The sequence below is a fragment of the Spermophilus citellus genome, assembly GCF_964194105.1.
Source record: "Spermophilus citellus genome assembly, chromosome: 2".
NCBI lineage: Eukaryota > Metazoa > Chordata > Mammalia > Rodentia > Sciuridae > Spermophilus > Spermophilus citellus.
In genome coordinates, this window is record NC_138183.1 from 137625197 (window position 1) to 137652077 (window position 26881).

The 26881-nt window shown below is 38.7% G+C and overlaps 1 protein-coding gene across 1 annotated transcript; it reads right to left on the reverse strand.

Moving 5' to 3' along the window:
• Positions 1–294: 294 nt before the first annotated feature.
• On the reverse strand, positions 295–26881 carry LOC308641594 (broad substrate specificity ATP-binding cassette transporter ABCG2-like; the record flags this gene model as incomplete). The annotated part of the gene is made up of 8 exons (XM_081280262.1): positions 295–551; positions 1341–1445; positions 5717–5868; positions 18558–18694; positions 21161–21313; positions 21859–21973; positions 22524–22583; positions 26679–26881. The coding sequence occupies 8 exons, from the start codon at positions 26879–26881 to the stop codon at positions 295–297; spliced, it is 1182 nt and encodes a 393-aa protein (XP_081136388.1).

The following is a 26881-nucleotide window of genomic DNA, read 5'->3' on the forward strand; positions in this document are numbered from 1 at the left end:
GGCACATTGTCTTTATTTTTTTTTTGAGGAAATTTTTTTTCTACTCAATATTACCCATTCTAATTTGTCTACGTCAACAAAAATTTTGGGTGAGGTAATCCAAGAATCACTAAGAAACTTTCCCATAAGTAAAACTTGTGATTTGTTGTTGTTGTTGTTCTATTGGCCATGATTACATACCAAATGAACCAAGGATAATAAGTGAATGGAAGAGAATAAACCAATTCCTGAAGTAGATCATATCAAAACCATGTTAATTCTACAGGGTTATTTCACAGCATAATTAAAAGAGTCTCAGGGCACCTGAAATATGTTTTCCTCAGGATCTCTCAGCAAATTCTTGAAAAAACGCCAGACAATCCATCTGAACTGATGATAGAAGGAGGTGACATAGGTGGTCTCCTTGAAGGCTGAGCTCCTCTTCTTCTGACCACCTGCGAGTTGGTCTAACTCAGCTTTTGTTTCTCTGTAGATGGAGGAGTTGAGGTAAAACTCAACTAATGTTTCTATGACTGGTATTTTCCCCTTGGAAAGCTCTTCAGTCTCGCTGACTTTCAAATAAAAATGAATAAAGAACAAAAACACTACTATCAGACAACAAGTTATTTTTTTTTGAAAGAGAGAGAGAGAGAGAGAGAGAGAGAGAGAGAGAGAGAATTTTTTTTAATATTTATTTTTTAGTTCTCAGCGGACACAACATCTTTGTTGGTATGTGGTGCTGAGGATCGAACCCGGGCCGCACGCATGCCAGGCGAGCACGCTACCGCTTGAGCCACATCCCCAGCCCACAACAAGTTATTTAACCCATTTTTCTATGACTCCTTTCTTCAATAACAATTTGATTTTAGAGCCTGAATATAAAAATTACTAGCTTTATTGCCACTTTTCACATTAGGAATACACAGGTGAATGAGCTGGCTACTACTATGACTGTAATTACAGATAACAGCAAACTCACTGACCTTTTCCTCCCAACTTGGAACCTAACTATTAAAATAAATATCTTCATACAGAGTTATAATGTTAATATAAAAATCTGTTCCTTTTATTCTACATGTTAATGCATAAAAACTGATTCTCATTTATAAGTACTAAAACAATGAGCATATTTATTTTTAATGGAAACCCCCCCATAAAATCAAAAGTAGCATATAAATGCTCACTCATAAATAAAACAAACAAAAAACCATAGCACTCACAGGTAACAAAGCCTATCTGCTGACTGGTATCAGAACACAACATTAATGCAAATTCACAAAGCTTTGTTATAATACCTTTCCATATCACAAAACCTCAGCCAAATTGATTAGGCAAAAACTGTGAATCTGAGACTGATGTACCTTCACACCCTTCTTCCTCTATGTTTAATACCATAGCAGAAAATTCTCCATTAATGATCTCCAGAAAGAAGACTGCAGGGCTGTTGTACAGCTCACAGGGATAACCTGCAAAAGAAGGCACTCCAACAACTCAACCCGATGGTCTTCGAAAGTAAAGAGGATTCACACAGTGTGAGACAGGTGAGACTAGGGAAGGCAGAATTATCATCTTCTCCCTCATTTTCATACATGCATACATACATATCCAACCAAATCTGGACTCTTTAGAACATATTACATTAGTTATTATCTACAATAAGTAGTAAAATTTAATAAGCTTTCTAAATTTCCTGGAGTTTATCAATACTCCTTCATAAGACTAAGGCTAAGTCCAGGAAGGAAGTTTTGAAGGCCTGGGTGCATTGTATTCTGAGTTGATCCAGGAAATACTGGAATGGCAGTACTAATGACAACAAGATAGCTTTTCCACCTATTAAATTCATATTTCAAATTTATCATCTCTCAATCTGTCATAATTCCAAAGAGGAACAAATCCTTCAGAGTAGCATTCTGGAAAGAAAATGACCAGTACAGTACACGTGAACTCTTTCCTCCACTTGTAGTGGCATAAATCATCTAAACTTTGCCTGTGGTCTGATTCTTATCTCCTCTGGACTCCCCAGACCCATACATGCTTGAGTATTTTTTTAAATTTTTTTTTAAAGAGAGAGTGAGAGAGAGAGTCAGAGATAATTTTTATCTTTAGAGAGTGTGAGGAGAGAGAGAGAGAGAGAGAGAGAGAGAGAGAGAGAGAGAGAGAGAGAGAATTTTTTAATTTTTAATTTTTATTTTTTTTTAGTTTTTGGCGGACACAACATCTTTGTTGCTATGTGGTGCTGTGGTGCTTTGTTGCTATGTGGTGCCAGTCAAGCACGCTACCCCTTGAGCCACATCCCCATCCCCCATGCTTGATTACTTTTAAAGGAGAGATATTAAACAAAAACAAATTTAAAAAAACAACTGTTTGGGGTCATAGAGAAGCATCTATGATCATACCCAAATATCTCTGAAGCAGATTGTATGAGCTGTTAAAAAAATCACATAATTTAATAAAAAATTCAAAGAATCAGACATCCCTGAAATATTGGTCTAATCAGATTTGGGATTAGCCATTCCATTGACTAATAGATCACACACACCCACTTAAGTCCTAAATCTTGAGTCTAATGTTTCTAGAAAGTTAAGTAGCATCTCCATGAGCTCTCCTGAAGGCAGAGCAAGATTACATGTCATGGTAAAAACTAAAAAAGCAATATGTTATAGGTCTCAAAATAATAATATTGGGCCATTCTATAAATATTTAACTGACAGAATAACTGGATATAAATCCAAGTAGTTAAATTTTGAACTTTCAGGGAAAGATCACTGTTACGGTTTGGATATGAATTTCCCCAAAGATTCATGTTGTTTTAATCAACTGTCACCAAAAGTCCTGAAAATAAAAACATAGAGGAGGAAAAGTTTATTTTGGCTCATGATTTCAGAGGTTCAGTCCACCATCAGTCAACTCCGTAGTGGTGGGCCCAGGGGAGATAGAACATCATGGTAGAGGGGCATGGAGTAGGAAAGCAGCTCAGGACATGATAATTAGGAATTAGGGAGAGAGGTTCACTCACCAGGAACAAAATATAAGCCCAAAATGTATGTCCTCAGTGACCTACTTCCTCTAGCCACCCCCTATTTGCCTGTAGTTATGATCCAGTTAATCTATAGCAGTGGATTAATCTATTGATCAGGTTATATCTCTCATAGTCTGATCAATTTACCTCTGAACATTCTTATGCCATCTCACACATGACCTATTGGGGAAAACCTCATATCTAAACCACAACACATGTGTTTAAGGCATGGTACACAATATAGCAATCTCATAAATTAATAACTTGAATGGACTACTGTGTGGTGGGAGGAATTAAGTCACTGGAAGTATGCCCTGGAAGAATTTATCATGCTCCTGATCTCCTCTCACCTCCCTCCCTCCCCCCTCCCTCTCTCTCTCTGTCTTTGTCTCTGTCTCTCTCTCTCTCCCTCTATCTCTCCCTCCCTATCTCCTTGCTGGCAAGAGTTGAACAGTTTCCAGCACTACACCTTTCTGCCATGATGTTTCTCACCAAAGGCCCAAAGAAATGAAGCTTAGTTCTCACCTAAGACCAAAAGCAATGCATAGAGCTGTATTGGAGTGAAACCTCCAAAACCATGAGCCAAAATAAATCTTTCCTCCTCTATGTTACTGTTCTCAATTATTGATCATAACAATGAAGAGTTGATTAACAAGAAGTGGGGTCATTGCTGTGACTATACCTGACCATGTGCTTCAGAAGCTTTTGAAAATGATTTGTGGGAGGAATTTGGAAAAATGTGGAGATACAAGATAAAGAAGCTTTGGAATGTTGTAAGCAGAGGTTAATGGACAATTATGGTGTGATCTCAGACAACCAGAATGTCAACAGGAATGTGGACAGTAAAGATTATGTTCATGAGATTTCAGATAGTAATGAGGACTGTTTTGGGAACTGGAAGTGGTATATTCTGACAAAAAAGTTGTTTCCATTTTGTTCATGTCCCAACATTCTCTGAGGCTGAATTTAAAGATGATGAACTAAGTAATCTACTGGAGGAAATTTTAAGGCAACAAATCATTGGGACTGTGGCATAGTCATTGCTAGTAGCTTTTAGCCATATTTTTAGTGAGAAATGGCAACAAGAAGCAGAATACAAACATTTAAAAATTTTCTGTTTGGCCAGAAAAACACTTGTAAAATTGCAAATAAGGAAGGTGTGGTTGATGAAGAAATCAGAGCCTTTAAAGAGAAACTAATGTTTCATGGAGAAAAAAAGGAAAGATGTTTAAAGGTGTAAAAATGATAACTAGTTTGAAAGACTCTGCTTTAAGAAGGGAGTCCAGGGTTATATTGCAGGCACAGGGCCACCTAGAAACTTGTCCTGCCAGGACTCATTTCACTGTCCAAGCACTCAGTAGCTACTACAGCTATTGTTCGAGCAGACCCAGCTACTGTTCCTACAGGCAGTGGGCCTTGGTGTCATCTGTGTTGTGCCAGTTTTAAATAATGCAGAATTCTGAATTAGGGGGTTCATGAAAGTTTTTACCCAGATTTCAAAGGAAGGCCTGGGAGATAGGAATTTGTGTCAAGGTCGCAGTCTCTGCAGGCAGCCCCTGAGAGTGTGATGTGAGATTCTGAGAGAGGAAGCTAAATCAGTAATGGAGTTGCCAGGACTAAGAGATGCCATGAACCATGGAATGTCTGCTGAGGAAGGATATATGCAATGAACAAGGCTTTTTTGGAGGCTGTTTATCCCCTTTTGGAATGGAAATGTCTACTCTGTTCCATTGTAATATTAGAAACATGTAACTTACCTATTATTATGTATATGGGCCCACAGCTAAGGTGTTACCATGTGTCTCACAGAATACTTTGGATTTAGAGTTTTGAGAAATGTTGGAATTGTTAAAGACGAGGAAATTGTAGGATTGAATGCATTTTGCATTATGAGATGGACATGAGCCTTTTGGGGTTGGGGCAGAATATTATGGTTTGGATATAAAGTATACACTTTAAATACTTAAATACTAAAGAATTTAAGACTCTGTCTCCAATGTACAGAGATGGAGCTTTTAAGAAATTATTTGATTATGAGGGCTCTAACTTCCTCAGGAAACTAATTCATTTCATGGGATAATAATTAGAATAGATTACTTAGAAGTGGGACCTAATTTGAAAAAATAGGTCACTAGGTTCATGCCCTAGGAGGATTTATTTTGTCCCTAACCCATTTCCTCTCCTTTCCTCTCCCCTCCCCACCTTTCCTTCTCATTATTTCCCTCCTCTTTCTCCCCTTATTCTTTTTCTTCTCTCTCTCTCCCTGTCCTTCCCTCCCTCTTTTTCTTCCTCCCTCCCGCTCCCTCCTTCACCCCCCCCTCCGTTTCCCTCCACCACACCCTTACACCATTTTTCTGCCTCACCTCAGGCCCAAAGCAATGAAGCCAGTAGACTTTGGACTGAAACATCTGAAACTTGAAGCCAAAAACCGTCATACTTTTTGTAATTACTTTTTCTCAGATATGTGTTATAGGAATGAACAGCTAACCCACACAGTCACTGGGAAGCAGAACAGCCATAAGACCAGTACAAACACTCTCACACACATATGCTGCCATATGAAGAAAATGTTTGGCAACAAAGTGACCAAGGATGTTTTAGAGTGGTAGAACCTGAGGTAAATTTATACAAAGATCAAACAGCACTCCCATCAATACCTCTGTTCTCTCCCAGAATTCCAAGAATGAAGGATCTAGTGCATGAAAAAGTCAACCAAACCTGCTGATGCAAAATATTCCAAAGCCTTCTGTGCAGGACCTTGGTACAATAGTTTTCCTGAGGCCAATAAGGTGAGGCTGTCAAACAGCTTGAAGATGGAATACCGAGGGTGATTAATGGTAAAGATGATTGTTGGTCCCTGCTCAGAAATCCTAAGTCAAAAGAGGGAAGATAAGGAATCATTACACATCTAAACCTTGCCCTTCCTAATAAAACAGTTTATTCTTACCACTAAAACAAGAGTTCAAAGTTCAACTTCATTTTCTCTTATAGTCTTATCACCTAATCTTATGTTACCTACATGACATCTGGGGAATCTAAATTCAATATATTTTTTTATATTTTTCTACTTGTAGTTGGACACCATACCTTTATTTATGTATCTTTTGGGTTTCTTTTTTTAGTTGTTGATAGACCTTTATTTTTTAATACATGGTGCTGATGATTTAACCCAGTGTCTCATTTATGCCAGGCAAGTGTGCTATCGCTGAGCCACAGACTCATTCCTAATTCAATGTTTTTATTAGTACTAAATTGTTAGAAATTCACTTTAATATGCAATTTAAAAATTAAGCATGTCATCATTCTTTATTATTTCAACAACACTGCAACTCAAAAAAAATTCATGATGGGCTGGAGATATAGCTCATCAAAAGTGCTTTCCTAGCATATGTAAGACTCTGGGTTTCATACCCAGATATGCAAAAAAAAATCATGATTTTTGTGCACCTTAGTAATTATTATGAAAAAGTAGTAATTATTATGGGCTTTGTATCTTTAATAATAACAATTAAGGGAATTTTTTATTTGCTTATTTTGAAAGAATTGTTCATATACATTATTAATATTCTTTGTGTTCTAAACAGGATTTAACTAGGCAGCATTTATAGTCAGTTTTTTCCTTGGAAGAATTTTGCAGTGTTTATAAGTACCATAACAGCAATTAAAATACATAATCAAGATAAATAAAAAAGATGATTCTTACCAAGAAAAATAAAAAATAAAAACATTAGGCTTCTGAAAAGATGGTACATCGACAGTCTAGAAACTACTATAATGCTTATTAAAAATACAGATGCCTAGACAGTCCTCCTAGACACTGAATTAGAATTTCTGAGGATGATACAGGGAGTCCATATTATTAACAAGCTGTCCAGGCAACCTACAAGTATAATCAAGTTTGAGAAGTAGTAATAGAGTAAATATTAAGACAACAGTCTGGGCTAGGGATGTGGCTCAAGCAGTAGGTAACACGCTTGCCTGGCATGCGCGGGGCTCTGGGTTCGATCCTCAGCACCATAAAAAAACAAAATAAAGATGTTGTGTTCACCGAAAACTGAAAAATTAATACTAAAAAAATCTCTCTTTCTCTTCTCTCTCTCCTTAAAAAAAAAGACAATAGTCATACAAATAATTCTCATTGATGATTTGTCTTCTATCGCTTTAGGATTAGTTTTCCTTTTTTCTACCTTGATAAAACAGTGAACATTCTGAAGTATGTACTATGAGATTGCTAAATGCTTTAGAAATTACTTCATTTTAATTTTCACACTACTGTCATAAGGTAGTTTCAATATTATAATTTCATAACTTTTAACAGGAAAAGCTTAAAAGAAAAGCGAATACCCACTAAGTCACAATTATGAAGAAGTAAGGCTATGATTCTATCTCTGGTTTAATTTGTGGTAGAAATAGTATTAAAAGGCCATTTCACATGAGTTATTACTATGGATGCAAAAAATAAAGGTAAAAATGTTCAAAGTAGATATTTAAAATGTTTATGAGCCAGGTGTGGTGGTATGTGACTGTAATCTCAGCTAGGCAGGAGGTTGAGGCAGGAAGATTTCAAGTCTGAAGTTAGCCTAAGCCACTTGGTGTACCTCTGTCCCAAAATAAGAAGAAGGTCAAAGGATCAGTGGTAGAGCACACTGAGGTTCAATCCTGAGAGCAACAACAACAACAACAACAACAAAAAAAAACTTTAGAAGACCCACTTCAATCTACAAATTTGATTAGTTTCTAGTATAGTTTAGTGCCCAAGGGTGCTCTGCCCCAAGGAGATTTGGGAAAGAAGACCAAAAATTTCAATAGAATGTGGAATAGATATAGCTAAGGGTTCCTTGTAAAGGCTAACAACCTAGGCTAAAGATGATACAAGTGGAACATCAAAAGGACCAACAGGACTCAGCTAAGAAAAGGATACTCCTGCTCAAAGAAACTCAGTGTTACAAAGCAAGAGGTGTGTTTATATATATCTGAGAGACAGTGACTTGGTATTAAATGAATAAGGTAACTAAAGAGACTATAAAAAGAGAATGACAAGCCTAAGATTGGCCCTTCTCTCAGAAACTGGAACTGTATTCAGCAGACATCATTGAGCTGGTAGACAACTAGAAGCAGGAAGCAGAATTGTATGAGAGCCCTGCTACTCAAAGTGTGATTGGATGGGCAGTGGCATTAGTATCAGTGTCGACTCTTAGAGTCCTCTAGGGAAAATCCTGGGCTCCACCTCAGACTTAAAGAAACAGAATCTACATTTTAATCAGACCCTAAGTGATGACTGTGCATAGTAGGGCTTGATCTCTGCAAGAGGCAGGATGCTTGAATGCTACCCAGTAAAAAAAAAAAAAAAAAAAAAAAACATAAAGGAAATAGTTACAATATTCTGTATCAATTCATCATTGTCTAATGAACACTGTCAGCAGAGCTGTAGATAATAAAAAATTTCCTGGGTATGTTCTACAAAGGTACCCAAACTCCAGGCCCATAACCTGGCATCTTCATTTATACGTATGTTGACATCTAGAGCATAAGATATTTAAAGAAACAGCCATCTTTGCATCGTCCTGTTTTTTCTCTCCTATCAGAAACTTTCTTACGAGTGCATGGCCATCAGAGAAAGCAAGGTAAGTACTAGGGGAAGCCATAAAAGTGGTGTGTCAGGCACCTTAAAGTATGAAGTAGAGGGGTTTCCAGAGGTAGGAGACAAAGATATAGCCCAGAGCAAGTGGCAGACTGGTTGCATTAAACAATTAAATCATAGACAGACCAAGTAAGTGAATATATTAAAATAAAAGGAGTCACATCTCTCATGGTCTGAAGTGACTTGCAAAGATTGAAAGGGAAAGAACTAAAAATGACACAGAGGTATTGGACTGGAAATAAAAATAATAATATGAACTCATGGGTATCTAAATATATACTCTTATAAACAGCAATAATTATAGAAGTATGTTTACATATTTTTTAATAATATACATACATATATACACAGAGAGAGAGACGGAGAGAGAGACAGAGAGAGAGAGACAGAGAGAGAGAGAAACAAGGACTGAAAATATTGCTCAGGTGTAGAGTAAGTGCTTAGCAAATATGAGGCCATGGTAGGAACCCTGCCACAAACACAATAAAAACCCTGTGGTGAGCCGTTTCTTCAGACCGGTCGCCATTACAAGATGGCGCCGGCCTCGTTGTGGTCTGTGACAAACAACTCCTTCTTTGGGAGAGTTGGCACTTGGTTCTTTGACACCCTATGAGAAAGCTCCACGTGGCAGCTTCACATTGGGTGTTCGGATACTTTATTAAGGCTGGGAGGGGCTTCCGGGGGAGGAAGAACTCTGCAGAGCCTGAATAAACAGCTGTAAGAAGATTCCCGGTGTTGCGTCTTCCTTGCGGGCAAGGGGGTCGCGACAAGTGGTGCCGAGACCCGGGAAAATCAAAACTTGCAAGTCGTCAGAGGTGGTGCACTGAACAGTCCCGGTAAGTGGGACCCCACAGTCCCCGTGGGTGGGACCCGACAGTCCCCGTGGGTGGGACACGACAGTCCCGGTGGGCGGGACCTGATAGTCCCGGTTAGTGGGACCCGCGACCAAAGCGGAATCAGCTCCTCTACTAAGAAAGAGAGAGCCTCATATTTTATTGCAGCTGCACTGTGTACTTTCACTTTTGTTTTCTGTGTTTCTTTTGTTGCTGTGTCCTGTTTTATTTGGCTACTGTCTGAAAAGATCAGCACTCCAGGCGCTAGACACTCCCTTACTAGTTTTTCACACAAATATGTAACAAGGCCTCTGGCCTTGAGCTGGGCTTCACAGTGCTGAGTACATTTCTAAGATAAGGGAGTTACTAACTGGGCTCCATGGTAACAGCTGGCAGGAGGAGGAACTGGAAAGGGAGATAGAGGAACTGGAGGGTCGAATGAAGAAGTCAAGATTTAAAGCATCTACGGCCCCGATCCCTGTTGCGCTCCCTCCTTATAACCCCGATTGGAACGAGGACAACCCCAGAAGGCAGGGGGGGTGTTCAGTGGCAGCCTAAGATATCCCAAACTTTTCCAGTAATTGAAAACCTGGATGCCGATGGACAGCCGGCCAGAGTGTATGTTTCTTTAGCCTTTAAGGACATTAAACAACTAAAGGAGGCAATTACTAATTACAGACCCCATGCCCCCTTTACATTGACTCTCTTCGAGTTTTTCTCTGCCAATCAGCTGACACCTAGTGACTGGCAACAACTTTGCAGGGCTGTATTGTCCGGAGGGATTTTTTTTGTTGTTGTTGTTGTTGTTGTTGTGGAAAAGTGAAAATCAAGAGAGGTGTCGTGAGCTAGCCTGAGTCAATCAGGACGCCGGCTTCCCACAGTGTAACCTTGAAATTTTAACAGGCTCAGGACAATATGCTATCATAAATCAGCAAATTAATTATGGTCCTGGGGTCTATGCTCAGATAGCTACAGCAGCGAGCGTAATTCCAAGTTTGATGCTCAGGGACGCCCACTGCAGCCGGGAAACGGGAACAGGGGCCCACCCCGGGCCCCGGAAGCCAGAGTGTACGGGGCGGTCCAGAGACAGAACAAGCTGCTACCGCAGTAAGATCTTGGCCAGGCGGGGAAAAATGCAGACAAAATCAAACAAAATGCAATCGGCTAGGAAACCTTGGGGAACTTTTGCCTCCAAAATGAGCAGCGGACTCCATGTTGCTTGCATCACCATGGTAACCATGGGGTGCCTAGCCAGAAGAGCGGCTTCCTGGTCCCACCTCCCACACTTTTGGGGGCTACCGATTGGTTCTTCCACAGTCACTCAGACAGGACTTCTAGTCCCGCCTTCCAGCCACTGACCTGTTTTGCTGTGTTTCAGATTTCTACCGGAGCTACTCAGAGCCTATATTTTTGAAACATGCCTGCCTATCAATGCTAACACAAAATATCTTTTTCAGACAAAATTTAATTCTACAGGTTTCTATGTTACAGTCCTAAATTTAAGCTAATTCTAAGTTAAATAACCTGACTTTTTCTTTATAGTTGTGTTACTAAATAATGTTCTATTGATGAGAGATATCAAATATGCTTCTTTATATTTTACCTTTAATTTTGGAGGTTATGAGGATACATTTGCTTGCCACAGGAACAAGCCGGCAAAGTTCCTGTGATGACCAAAAAATCCTTATTTTCATTGCTAACTATAAAAATAAAAATGTATACTCAAGGATCTTATTTCAGTACATCAAGTGACGTCACATAGAAGAGTGCACTCCTAGTTAAAAATAAATTAACATGGATCCAAATATTTTAAGACCACGTGGTTACATAAAGTTAATACAATTATAAGTTAAGTTCTTATTCTTAATATATATTTTTTAGATATTTAAATAACCTATATTTGTTAATCTATAAATTAATTAGCACATGCCTAATTGATTAGTTTATATATATTTGCCTAATTGTTTTTCTTCAACAGAAAACCCATAATTTATGTTTTATATTTACATTTATCAGATACTCTGCCTTTTCAGTTACAGATATTTGAGATAAATGTGTTTACTGTAAATTTGCTTTTAAGTGAAAATGCAATCACGTAGTTTCTCCTTCTCAAAGTTACTGTTTAAACTCATAAGATGATAAATTATTATAATTATTTCTACAAAATATCTAAGGGTTTTAACTATATTTTCATTGATATTTCTTATCAAAGTATAATAATTTGTTTATGGATCCTAAGGTTTTCAGAAATTGTTCCACAGTGTATTTTTTTTTAAAGAACAAGATGTTCCAACAAAGACAAAGCACACATGGATCCTAAGAAGAAGAAAGAAATCATCTTTGGGTAAAATAAGGTCTTTCTATTCATTTCCCTAAGTAAAAAGATTTTTATATTGTTATCTAAACAAAAAAGAGAGAAAAAATTTCATATACTAAACTGACTATAATTAACTTAAAGATATTTCAGTTTATTTTCCTAATTTAACCATACTAATGTGAGCTAAAATTTTGTCCATATTTTGACATGACAAACACCTATTGGAATGTGAGTTTATTTCTTTACAGAAAGATCCTTGTTGCCTAACAATTCTTACTGTTTAAGATAGGGATTAATTTTGGTAAATAAATTCACATTGTTGATTAAACATTAAGTATATTAAACTACTAACTTAAACCCCTGTATGACCTTTTGAGAGGAGGCCCCTCACCCACCTCCCTGCGAAAACCTACTCCAAAAGCCTTGAAGGCACTCAGGTTAATAAAAACAGCCCCACAAAAGATACAGGTTACCCAGATAGATTATTCTATACCCCTATCATTTATAATCCTGCCATCAAAATTAAATCCTACTGGAGTGTTTTGGCAAGCAGGCCCTATCTATTGGGTCCATTTACCCGCTTCTAACTCTCGGGTAATAACTCCCTTTTATGAACTAGTAATAAATCTGATTTGGAAAGCCAAATATTTGGGTGATGCATTGTTTGGAAAGACTTTCGATATTCTCATCCAACCCTATACCCAGGATATGATTTTAAAATTGCAACAAGAAAATGATCTTTGGTGTCTCTTCCTTTGTAATTTCAAGGGTAAAATTGATAATCACTTTCCCCGACATAAACTTCTAGAAGGCCTTAAAAAATGTCCTATTATTTTTCCTAAAATTATTAAAAGAGAACCTATCTCAGGAGCTCAGACTGTTTCTACAGACGGAGCTAAAGGGGGGTTTGCTGTTGTGTTTGATGGATCTCAAGTAATTCGACACTCTGTTCCTAAACTGTCTGCCCAAAGATCAAAAGTTGAGGCTTTAATTATGGCCCTTAAACTATTCAATTCTATTCCACTTAATGTGTACACTGATAGTCTCTATGTTGCTCAGTTAGCCTCAGTTATTAAAACAGCCCCTTATATTGGCAGGCAATCCACTATCATGGAACAATTACAAACGGTTCAGCTCCTTGTTTGGGCTAGACGAGATCCTTTATTCATTGGACATATCCGAGGACACTCGGAGCTTCCTGGGCCTCTGGCGGAAGGTAATGCTAAAGCAGATGCTGCCACTCATAATATGGACCTAGTATACACTATAACCAAGTATGATGAGGCCTCACAACTCCATGCTAAATTCCATCTAAATTCACAATCTTTACGCTTCCGCACAGGATGCTCGCGTGATCAAGCTTTACAAATTGTCTCCCTGTGCCCAGTATGTGCTCCATTTCTTCATTTTCCCAGTTTGGGTGTTAATCCTAGAGGCTTACAACCAAATGATATCTGACAAACTGATGTTACCCACTTCCCTAGTTTTGGTAAGCTGTCTTTTGTACATGTTTCTATTGATACATACTTTGGCTATATCTTTGTTACATTACACACTGGGAAAAAGGCCAAAGATGTTATTGGACATCTCTTAAAAGCTTTCTCTTGCATGGGCAGTCCACGTTGTCTCAAAACAGACAATGGACCTGCATATATAAGCCAAACAGTTCAACGGTTCTGCACCCAATGGGAAATTGAACACAAAACAGACATTCCTTATAACCCCCAGGGACAAGCAATTGTGGAACGAGCCCATCAACATTTAAAACTTTATCTACAAAAAATTACGGAGGGGGAAATATATAGATGCTGCCAGGGACCACAAACGTTATTATCCATAACCTTGTTCACTTTGAATTTAGAAGGATTCCTATCCCCCTTGTCGGTTCTGATCATGGTATTTATGCCCGGGACGACAACGTACTTGAAAGTGTGGAGGACCTGAGGCCTATTATTGTGCCTCGTGGGGATGTGAAACCCCTAGTAATGGGTATTGGCTTAAGAATTCACCCAGGAATAACTATGCCCACTTCTGGCAAACAATAGAGGGAGAATCAAATATTACTATTCAGTTTATACTTCCAATGGAAAACAACAAACAGATTGGACTTAAGGATATCTCTGGGGGCTGCGTATTTACACCCCCGGACAGTACAATCCTGGCCTGCTTTTTCGACTCAAATTGACCACAAAACAGCCTACTGGGAGTCTAATAGGACCCAATCAGGTGCTCGGAGACCAAAAGGCCTCATCTAGACCCAAACAGCCCATAGCCCCAACATTAAAACCTTCCCCCAGTGGTCAAACAATAACTATGGGCTATCAAACCTTTGATTATACCCCTGAGCCCATACACCCTGGAACTGGAGATCGTCTTCTTAATTTGGTCCGAGGAGCTTTTTTCGCTCTCAAGGCCACTAATCCTAACAGGACCCAAGATTGCTGGCTATACTTGACCTCCAGGCCGCCCTATTATGAGGGGGTAGCAATACTGTCTAATTTATCCTCTAATACCACTACAGATCCTAAATGTTATTCTCTGCCCAGCTGTAAGTTAACTATCACGGAGGTCATGGGACAAGGGGTTTGCTTGGGAAAGGTACCGCTTTCACACCAACATCTCTACAACATCACCCGACCAATAAATCAATCTCAATCTGATTATTTGTGGGGTCCCAAAGGGTCCTATTTTGCTTGCAATACTGGGTTAACTCCCTGTGTTTCCATGGCAGTCTTAAATACAACTACTGATTTCTGTGTGTTGGTACAACTATGGCCGAGGATATCTTATCATGGGTCAGACTACACCCTGGGACACCTTGAGGGACATACTCGGCTCCCCAGAGAACCCATAACTATGACTATTGCCCTCCTACTGGGCATAGGCAGAATAGCAACCGGAATAGGAACAGGGACAGCCACCTATGTCCAGGGAGGTCAATTACTAAATCTACAAATGGCTATGAATGAGGATTTAACAGCCATGGCCAAATCAATTACCGCCTTGGAAAAGTCCCTCACCTCCCTCTCAAAAGTTGTGTTACAAAATAGGAGGGGACTAGATTTATTGTTCGTAAGGGAAGGAGAACTATGTATAGCTTTATAGGAACAGTGTTATGCTTATGCAGATCACACTGGGGTAATCCTAAAACTATAGAAAAGGTCACGGAAAGATTGGCTAAAAGACAAAAGGAGTTTGAAGCACAACAAGGATGGTTTGAACAATGGTTTAAAAATACCCCATGGCTGACTCCTTTGATGTCCACTGTAATGGGACCGCTTTTCGGTCTCCTTCTTGTAGCTGCTGTAGGCCCCTGCCTTGTCAAGAGAATGACACAATTTATTAAAGACCAAATTAACATTCTGACTTCTAAGCCAATACAGGTCCATTATCAACGCCTACAAACCAAAGATGATCTTACTGAAGTTTGTCTCCGACCAATTCGAAGATGATTTTTCTACAATGATTCCTGCTTCATGCCTTTCTCCTTTTGCCCCCTTTTCTTCCTTATTTTTATTATTCCTCTCCTCTGACTCTATGCCCTGTTGAACCGGAACCAATTAAAGACCTAATAATGACTGGCTGAATAGATACCACTAAACGCCTTGGCAACAACGAGCTGATCTTGTAGTACCCAGAGACGGGCAACTTTCACGCTTGCACTGCAACCTAAGACAGGGGAATGGGGCCTCCCCAAAGACGGGTAAGCACTGTAAGGACAGTGAACGACCTAAGACAGGGGCTACTTGATTCCCTTTGACGTGCCACAAACAAAAGAGGGGGAACTGCTGGCACGGACTCCCCCCGGCCCCCAGGGCTTGGATCCAGCCCTGGTTTCTTGTTGTGCATGTCAAAGAGGCCAGCTCACAAGGCCTTGAGGCAGCTCACCAGGCCTTGAAGGACTTGTGGTGTCTGTTTTCATATTATTCAGCCTATAACGGTCATGTGGGAACGTCTTGACCTGCTTGGGTCCGATAAGGTTCCTGGTTGAAGGCTTGGTATGAGTTAACAAGAACTTTCTGTCTCCCCCCGCCCTTGCTCCCGCCTACTGGTAACTTTCCATTCTATCTGCAAGAAATATATAAGTATGTGCTGAGCCATACTATGCAGCCACTTCTGCACAGTGGGATAGGACCTCTACTCTCGCCTGTGTTGTTTTTAGAAAACAAAAGGGGGAACTGTGGTGAGCCGTTTCTTCAGACCGGTCGCCATTACAAGATGGCGCCGGCCTCGTTGTGGTCTGTGACAAACAACTCCTTCTTTGGGAGAGTTGGCACTTGGTTCTTTGACACCCTATGAGAAAGCTCCACGTGGCAGCTTCACATTGGGTGTTCGGATACTTTATTAAGGCTGGGAGGGGCTTCCGGGGGAGGAAGAACTCTGCAGAGCCTGAATAAACAGCTGTAAGAAGATTCCCGGTGTTGCGTCTTCCTTGCGGGCAAGGGGGTCGCGACAAAACCCCACTACACACACACACACACACACACACACACACACACATATCTGTATACACACACATAAAATTCATCCAGGACCAATGTTTCCAAATAAAATAGAATATATTTCCATATTTTATATAAACACATACAGTAGGCCTAGGTACACCTACTGAAGATCTAAAAGCAAAGCCACTCCAATAGCAGTGAGCACAATAGCAACAACATTTTCGTTTCTTAATATTAATTAAACCAGAACAAACCACATCCATCCACAAATAGCTAACTCAGGAAAAGTGCAACATAAACATGGAACATCACAGTGACTACAAAGTAAAGAAATGATGGAAGAATGATCAGGGAGAGGTCAAAAGTACACACAGACAATTGAAAAGCCATCCCCTAGTCAAATCAGGATCAATTTAATCATTAAAACAGTGAAGAAAAGCAGATTCCAACCCATTGCATCACACAGAAAATCAACAGGGGAAAAACTCTTCCTTAGATAAAATGTCAACAATTATGTGTTAGGCAACTACCACAAGAACAGGAGTTATTAGCTTACGCTAAAATTGGTGGGTGAGACTTTAGGAGGAACACAATCTTGGTATAATAGCCAATTATCTTCCCAGAAAAAAAAATACTAATCTTGTCTAAAGAAGAAAAGTACTTTCCCTGCAGAGAAGCCCAGCAGACCCCAACATGATCAAATGAGGGAAGTTCACACCACCTATGAGACCGGAATCTGCTCATGGAACATAGGGATGGACTCAGTAGAGGGTCACCCCATGAAATCCACCAAGACTTGCAAGGGCGTGATGGACAGGAAAGGACTGTGGAACTCACACAGATTATCAAAACCAACCAAAACAGGAAAGCCAGAAAAGACATGTTTCAGTAAAGAATCCCAAGGCACTGCAGGAAACAGACACTGCAGGGGAAGCTGGTGACATGTGACTAGAGTCTAAGCACTGGATGGTTGTGAAGCCACCACTGTCAACTTCCTTACATGAAGGCTGGTGTAGTGGAATGTCCTTGCCTTTTGGAATTTACACTGGGGAGAATTTACCAGAGATGGAGCGTTCGGTCAGAAAAAAACTTACACAGGTGGAACACAGATGAAGGAAGAGGGGAGCAAATGCAGTAAAATAGAAGTCAGGGAATTCAGGTGAGGGAATTGGGAATTTTTTTTCTTTAAACTTTTCTTGGAACTTTCCTGTCAGTTTGAAATAATTTTTTTATAATTTTAAAGAAGATGTTCAGAAATTAATCTTAAAAATTTCTCCTATTACATTCCTGCCAGTCTCCTTTCTTGATAGAAATGAATGACTTTTTCCCCATTGTTCTATTTTCCAGACCCCCACTTAGGAGTCATAACAGGCCAAGTCCATTTCCTAAGCTGATCCAGTTGGTTCCACCTTAAAAAAAAGACCCAGAACCCATGCTTTTCTTACCACCTGACCACCAGCATCCTAGGACAGGGCCTACTTCAGCAGCTATTTCTTGGTGTCCTACATTCACCTTGGCCTCATTGTGCAGTCAATGCTGACAACTCTCAAAATGTCCCTGGACCTTAGCAGCACAAAATATGTCTCACAGGGGCCAATGAGGTCTATGTAATCTGTCCCAAGCCCAACTTTACTTTACATCATTTCTAATTGGCTGAATTGTGGCCTCTCCAAAACTGAATGTAAAAATCCTAACACCCAGCACCTCAGAATGTGGCTACCTCTGGAGAGTCTTTAAAGAAGTCCCTAAGATTAAAGAAGGTCATTAAGTGGTGACTCATCTAACTGTGTCTATTGAAGGATCCAAGAAGAAACAACTTGTAGACACTTGATCTCAACTTCCAGCTTTCAGAGCTGGAAGAAAAGTAGTATCTGTTATTCAGCCCCCAGCCTGTGGTCTTGTTATTAGAGTCTAGCAGCCAACCTGCACTGGGTTCTGTCCCTCTGGCCTCTCTGATGCTCCACACACATCAAGCATCAAGCATGCTGTGCCTCAGGGCTATTGGTTGCTCCTTCCAACCAGAACTCTCTGCTGACAGAAAGAGCAGGACTCACTCTGTCACAGGTCTCTCGTCACATACTTGTGGTCCTCCATGACTATCCTGTTTTTGAAAACAATTCCTCACTCCCTTCATGGCCTTTCTTCCCCAAGTTGTTCATTCATTTTTCTTAATAACACTTCTTTGTTCCTTGACTATTTCTCTTTAAGAAGAAAGGAAAGAATTTTGCTCTTCACTTCTGAAACCTTGGCACACTGAACCCCTGGTACATAGAAGTGATCCAATTGTAAATAAATAAAAGAAGAGTGTTCCTACAGTATTTACCTTTTCAGGAGCAAAAGTACAGTATTTGCTGTGCTTATATGCAAACCAGTTGTTGGTTGATCCAAGAACAAGATGGGAGGATCAGCAATCAGCTCCATTGCTATACTGGTCCCTTTTTTCTCTCCTCTAGATAAAACCTAAAACACAGATTATTACATTATCAACAAGAACCACTATGGTCACCACCATAGTGAATTAACTTCATTCGGTGGTTAACTTCAGTCCTACAAGATACTCTTTCTCTATTACCCTCATTATTCTGAACAAGAAATAAATGGACACCTGAAAGAAGAAGGAGGTCTCTATTTGAACAGATAAGTACCTGAAGGTTAAGGGCAGAGGATCCAAGTGGCTGGACCTGATATGAATCTCATACTTTTAACATTCTGTATATTCCTCTCCAAGTCAAAGGTTTAAAGGCAGTGAGTAACAAAACTAAAAGATATGGACCTGACACAGTGAAACCACAGTCTTAAAACAGGAGATAAAGCTAGGAGATGAAAAAGGAAAACACCTTAAATATTCTATTAGTCTTCTAACAACAACCCCCTTCCCCCACACACACACACTTCATTGCTTCTGACAAAAGTCCCTGAGTGGACTTATAAGAAAAGGGTACACTTGAAGCCAGGAGAGCTCTCGTTCTACTATACCACATAAGCACATTTTATTCCCATAAGATTTTCTAAAGTGATACCATCTACACCCTAACTCAATACAGAATTCCCAATCAATCATTTCAGATAAAAGCAGGAGGTGGGATAGTCTGCAGGTACCTGGTTCAAACTTTTCAACCAGTCAATATTATTGTGTGTGCTGAGAGGACTAGAATAGTTCTGGGGAGAAAGGCAGTAGGGAACAATTCTCAAATGAAGAGTTTCCAAGAGAAATAATCAAACGCAACTCATAGCCCTTGATTGGGAACTTTTAATAACTGAGCTTTAAAAAGACATCTGAAGACAATTTGGGAAATGTGGATGAATATGGTTTGACATAGTTGATGATATGAGGATATGATGTTACTCTTCATTTTGTTAGTTGGTAATGGCTTTGTGGTAAGGTAGGCAAATGTCCTTTTTTCCCAATGCATATAAGTATTTTGGGGTGAAATATCATACAAATTTGTATAAAATAGTTCCGTAAGACAGAGTTATAATAATTATGAGAGATGTTAACAACTGAGAAATCAAGGTGAACAGTACTAGTAATTATATTAATTTCCATATAATTAACATAATAATAGATACATACTAAACATAATGTATAATATATAAATAATACAATGTACATATAATATATAACTATTATATTAATTACCCCAAATCACATCATTATAGTAATCAGACCATCTTCTCTAGATTTCTGTTATGTTCAAAATATCATAAAAACTAAAAATATATAAAATTATTTGATACTATTAGATTATGTTAATTATAAGAAATCAAAAACAGCCTTTACATATGTTCCCCAGAAATCCAAGAAAGTAACTAAGGACAATGAGTGCTTAATGGTAAAGAACAGAGCTAAAAAAAAAAAAGTACCAAACTGGAATGAGAAGATCAAATAAATAAAGAGAGCCAAGGACAACTTGAATCTAATGTATGAAATATGATATGTCAAGAGCTTTGTAATGTTTTGAACAACCAATAAAAAAAAAATAAAGAGAGCCAAGGAAAAGAAAATCAATACTCAGTAATAAAAAATAAGTAGCATCACAGAACTATTTTTCTAAATAAAACACTTCACATAAAGCCTATCAGCAAGTATAATAGGAAGCAGCAGCCAATAGGATGTTCCACCCACATTCTTCATTTTTTTAGGAGGGAAGATCAGGGGCTTCATTCAAAGACACTACATTCTAAAAAACTCATTATCACATACAGCTCCAAATACCTGCTCAGCAAACCCTCCATGTGGAGCAGTAAACTGTAAAGTTCAATCATTCTCTCCATGATCCTGCAAACCCACAAAAGTTTGAGTTACTTAGTCCATTCTATTACTCTTGCCCACAAACATACTTCTCAAACCTAAGAGCCTGGTAGATGAGTCTGGAAATAAATACTGGCAGAAAAAAAAAAAATGGGAATGAGGAGAGGATGAGAAAAAAAACTGCCAAAGATAAGCTATAGAAAAAATTAGTAGCAATGCAAATTAGAAGTCAGTCCTACTGTGATCAAATATAATTCTGGAAGTCAAATTACAGACAAGTTATATATACAAAGAAATAATACCTGGAACTTGTCATTTATCAATTCCAGAAATATGCCTCAAAAAAGCCATGAAACAAAGGTCCCAGGAAGAAGAGAAGGAAATGAGCAGTGAAAGTCAGGAAGAGAAAAACAGGAAGAAGAAAAGTTAGTGCAAAGACATCAAATGAGCCCTGACTACAGCAATGAGACCACACTCCACTCCAGGGATTCCACTATCTTTGAGATCGTTTCTCCAGCTTCATTTCCATCTTCATGGTAGCTATGTAGTCATTTTTTCTTATAATTATAGAAAACAGACACAGATGTCAAAAGAAATTTCTGATTAAGGTCACACTGTCCACACAGGGAGGTCCGCTTTCCTGGCTACAATTCTACCAGTTTTTTTCACATTACCTTGGAATCAGCCACTTCACTTAGATCTAAATCCTCAATGACCTTGTTGATCCTCTCATTTTTTTCATGATTTGTCATAGTTGTTGGAAGCCGAAGAGCTGCTGAGAACTGCAAATTTTCTCTCACTGTCAGGGTGTTCATCAGGACATTATTCTGAAGGAAAATACAATTTTCATGAGACATACTGAGTCTTTTCTTAGACTATCCCTCTAGTATATGTAACTCAATAGATGAAAATAACAAACCCAAGGAAATGCTGTAGTTAATGCTGTGTTTTCAACTCTGCTAACTACAGAGACTCCATATACAGACAGCTGCAGAGCCCAGGGAGGAAGTTCAACACCCATCTGAACATCCAAGTGGAGCACAGGGAAGTATGATATGACTACTGGCAGACACATTCAAATATGTTCTCAGGAAGGAAAAGAGGCAGGAGGGCAAAAACATCAGCAGACCCTTCTGAAAATGATACAAGTAGAATTTATATCCATGTCCTACAGAGGTCATATTCCAGGTCGTCTCTGCCTTTCCATTTAACTCCACCCTCTTTCTAATACGAAATTATGAGAAGCAGATGTAAGAAAAGTTGATTCTATGAGTATGTCACATAATCCACTGGAAGCACAATAAACTGCAAACCAAGGCACTTGCCTATACAGAAACACATGAAACCTAAAAGTAAACCAACTAATACTTACTTGAACCACATAACCTGAATGATATTTGAAATTGGCAGGCCGAGGTTCTCCATTGATCAAAACATCTCCAGATAATCCACTTGGGTCTTTCCTTGCAGCTAAAATGTTTAACAACCTACAAAAAGACAAACATGGTGAGGTTTTTTCTTCCCCTTCAATACAGGCCACCTCTCTCAGCTACTGTTAGTTAAAATTCTGTTCAAGCTATAAAATTAACTAATCAAGAGATATATGACTTAACTAAAACTTAGTACATGTGTGTTTGTGTGCTTCTGTGTGTTTGTGTATGTGTATGTGTGTTTACATTCAAATCCTCACCTTCCTTTTCATTTGTGCTATAAGAAAGCACAGAAACATAAAAGTAAGGCAAATTTGGCTTATCCTACATAGACCTCCCAAAGGACCCTCCTGTCCATCTGACATTGGTGGATCCAACCCAGGAAATGTGCTCTTTTATCTAAATGTGTCTTCAATTATTCCTATGTTCCATCTCCCCACATTTAATATTATTCCCTTCTTATTCTTCCTCATTAGCTCACAATAGGTTTGACAGGTGTACGTCAACCACTTTATGATGCTGTATTAATAAGACTGATAAAAGTTATTTCTAAAAGCACACTGAAACTACAAAAAGAAAGCTGACTTATAATTTCTGTTATACTCATAAAGACTTCTTTTGACCTTTGGGTACTATAATGGCATTGAGACCAGGTTTCATGATTCCACTGAAACACAAAAGCAAAAATGAGTAATTATTCCATTTTAAACAAAGTTCTATTAAATTAGGATCTATGTCAAATACACTTAAGGAAATTTTATGAAATTGCATCAGATTCTCATTAACATCTCTTAATTTTTTTTAAAAAAGAAGCAGGAAATTTCTTACTGAAAATAGGTATATTCTGACTGAACAGAACTTAGTTACATTCCTACCTGTGATTTTATGCTCACATAGTGTGTCAATCATTTATATTAGACTTGCCCTTCCCCTTTCTTTCTTAATAGGAATATAATGGATGTCCTGGGAGTAGGGCAACAGACACCAGCATCTGAGAATACAGGATGGGAAGCAGTGAGACAGTAGAGGGGAAAAGTTGTAGGCTGTGAAGAAGCTTATATGAGAAAATAAAAGAACTGACCAAATCAGTAATTACATTAAGACTATGAAGAGGCATTTTTTCACTGTTTTTAAATAGACTTCTTAAAAAATACATTTTTAAACGTGGAAAATGTGTGAAGAATCTACAGTGCTAGATTGGAATTGGTGCATTAATTAGAAGTAATAGGTTTTAATCTACACAATAGTTATAGAAGAGTATAGATGGAAGGGTGCTGAGGAACCATCTGCCATCCACCACTCCACTTACCCCTCCTGGACAGAACCACAACCTCATGCATTTGCATAAGGGATTCAGTTTTATTTTTTTAAACAAAGTTATACACACACACACACACACACACACACACACATACACACATATGTGTGTGTACGCATGTTCATGCATACATATATTCTCTAGGCATGTCCACTGAGGTGGTTTAATTCTAATGACACATGAATAGCAATGAGCATTCTAAACACTCAGATGATGGTTTATAAATACCATTCTCCACAATTCCACAGAATGAACATCAGCTGATTCTGGCCTAGGGTCAGTGGACAGTTTAGATTTTTTTTTTTGTAATAGGATTAAACCTAGGGACTCATACATGATAAACAAGCACTCTATAATTGAGCTACAGCTTCAGCCTTTTTAAAGTTTTACTTTGATACAGGGTCTTTCTAAATTGTCCAGTCTGGACTTGAATTGTGATTCTGCTGTTTTGGTGTCCTGAATAACTAGGATTACAGGTATATGCCTCAACCTCAAAAGTGTATGGAACTTCTAGCTATAACAAAAAAATACTCAAAGAATGAAAGAATAAGTCAAAACAGTGAAGGAGGAAGGGAACTCAAATTGAACGGTCTCCCACTGACTAAGTTCAGACCAACAGAAGTATCAAGATAAATAACAATAATAATACATTACCACTAAGTGTTATTGAAAGAGGAATCCTTGACTATTGTCAATAGAGTAAATTAAAGAGGAAATGGTAACCTGAAACTTTTTCCTCTTAGTTTCATGCAAATTATGAGATAATGGAAATAAATCACCCTTTGGTAACTATCATATTTTCTGATCTAGACAGGAGTCATGAATGGGAGCTGAAGCTGGTGAGTTGGAATATAATAAGGAGCAAGATTCTGGATTAATGTCAGAGCACCACCCTTCACAATAGTAATGAAGTGCAAAGAGGAAAATGGTGACACTGTGGTGAAATTTGGCAGACAGATGCATGACCAGGTGATCAATTTTAACATCACCTGGAGTGGGATGGAATTAGAAGGTACCAGTCTGGATGAGCCTGAAGAAACATGATGTGGTGAGGATCACAGTGATGGGCAGCCCTCAGAACCATTCCTGCCTTCATTCTGAGGATACCTGTCTCCTCAGCTGCTGCCAGACAACAACTGAGTGATTACACAGGAGAGGGTCCTTCTTTCTAGAAAGTAAGGCTGAAAAAGCTAGGGATAGAAAATCATCATGTGAACAGTCTGCTCTTAAATGATTCCCAAAAGACACTAGTAAAAATGAATGCAAAAAGAGACACAGTAGGGCCAGGAACAGTGGCATGTGCCTGTTATCCCAGTGGCTTGGGAGGTGGAGGCTGGAGGATGTCAAGTTCAAAGCCAGTTTCAGCAATTTAGTGAGGCACTAAGCAATTCAGTGAGACTCTGTCTCTAATAAAATACAACATAGGGCTAGGGATGTGGCTCAATGGTCAAGTGCCCCTGAGTTCATTCCCCAGTACCCTCCCCAAGAAAGAGATACAGTGATGGCAATAAACAGTGGAATGTAAACAGGTAAGGAGTCTAGTGAAAGGATTATATTCATGCAGGTTTATGTTTGAAATCATTTAAAAAATAATCATTAATCTGAAAATTTCCCAAAGAGAAGAATGAATTTTCCTCACCATTATACGAATATTTATAAATCTTCAGGAATGGATAATTTTTCCCATAGTTATTAAACATTGGTAAGGAAAAGTTCAAGCGCTGTGTATGAAGACAAACTAAGCTTAAGAGAAAGTTTTTCATGAGGTATGAAAATCTTTTCAATTCTCAAGGTCAAATTTGATTTAACTTCTTCTTACAAAAGGAAAGCAAAAAAGTATCCAAAGGAAAATTGAGATTCTCACCACATTTCTTGGAATATACTTACTGTTTTGAACAGTGACTTGTGCTATCAAATACAAATAAAAAATAATATGAGTAACTCTTCCTCCATCCCATAGCCTACTAACCTGAAGTGAGCAGACAGGAGAAAGATCTGAAACACAACAACCAAAAATGGGTGTCCTTTCCCACAGATACTTACACCAGAAACACGAGAAACAACAGTCCCTGAAATTGTAAAAATTGAAAGAACTTCAAGATTTGACTGCACTTTTATTAGCCTAAGAGCACAAAACCATGACCCCTGTCCTTTGCTGAGAGGCACAACACTGAGCCTTAAGCCCAACAAGAAGTCTTGAGCAGAGGTGACACTTAGGGTATCCCATCACTAGTCTACTTGGAGGAAAAGATAATCTAGAGGTGTTTGGGAGTGTGGCTCAGTGGTAGCAAGATGGCTCACTGTGCACAAGGCCAAGGGCTTGATTTCCAACACCAAAGTGGGCAGGGGCAGGTAAATGTACCCTCACATAAAGAATGTATTTTATATGTATTTAGCCTACACATATTCAAATCAAATTACCTTTTACCTCTTTCAACACAAAATCTGAAAGTACCAACATTTTCTTGATTATCTCACAAAACTCTTATCAGCTTTTCATAAGTCAATTCTATCTAATCATTAATAAAGGATAAAAGCTTTAGATCCACTATTCCTCTTCTTATTCACCTGGTCAGGATTTCTTAACTAACATAAGAGAGACAAGAAGCAGGCATGACAGCAGGTATTACCAGAGAAGAGTTCCAATCCTGCACAGAGCCCCTGAGCTCAGCCCATGAACCCTCAGATCCTCACCATTTTTCTCTCAGGCACACCCCAATACTGTCTACCCAGCCCTGTCACTTCCTTGTCTTCTGAAGGATGTTAGGCACTACTGACAGTAAAGACCACAGATGCATACAAAATGTCAAGAAAACAGGTCAAACACCTGATTTTATATAGAGCTACAACCATACCAGGACTCTTATAACCACTTTCCCAGCCTTGGAGAGTTAGAAAAAGTTGCTTGCTTATACTAGGAGTAGTTATTTCCTCTAGTAAAACAAAACAAAACAAAACAAAACAAAACAAACAAAAAACAAGAAACAAGTGTTGCCAGGGCAAATCCAAATTCATTTCCCCTCATGATTATCTCACAAAACTCTTGTCAGCTTTTTATTAGTCCATTCTATCTAATTATTAGAGGGAAGCACAGTTCTCTAGCAATCAGACAAACATTAACAACCCTAATGGCCAGCATCTGTGAGCTCATATAGATACAAGTAGCAAGAGGTTCCAAACTCACTGCCACTTTAATAATTAAATGACACATTAATTGCACAGTCATAAAAACAAACAAAACATGATGCAGTTCATAAATTCTCTTCAAAGTTTAAACTACCTGATAACTGATCCAATCATATCAGTCCTTGTTTAGCCTAAAGGAAAGAAAGCATGCATCTATATCTCTACAAAACTTGTACTCAAATGCTCACAGCAGTCTATTGGTAGTAAGCAAAGCCTATAGGTCAATAAAGTGAACTTTTAAAAAATTCATGCACATACCTGATATTTGATAGTATTTCTTTCTCAACCATTCTTTGTTGGAGCAGAGAGCCACTCTTCACTTGTACTCGATAGCAGATATTATGAAAACTCAACACAGCTCCTTGGGTAATTGTCTCCTGGTCACCAGCGATCATCTCAGGGAGGTCATTGGTGTGTCTTTGTAGCATTGGGATAACAACCTGGTCATTACTGGAAGACAT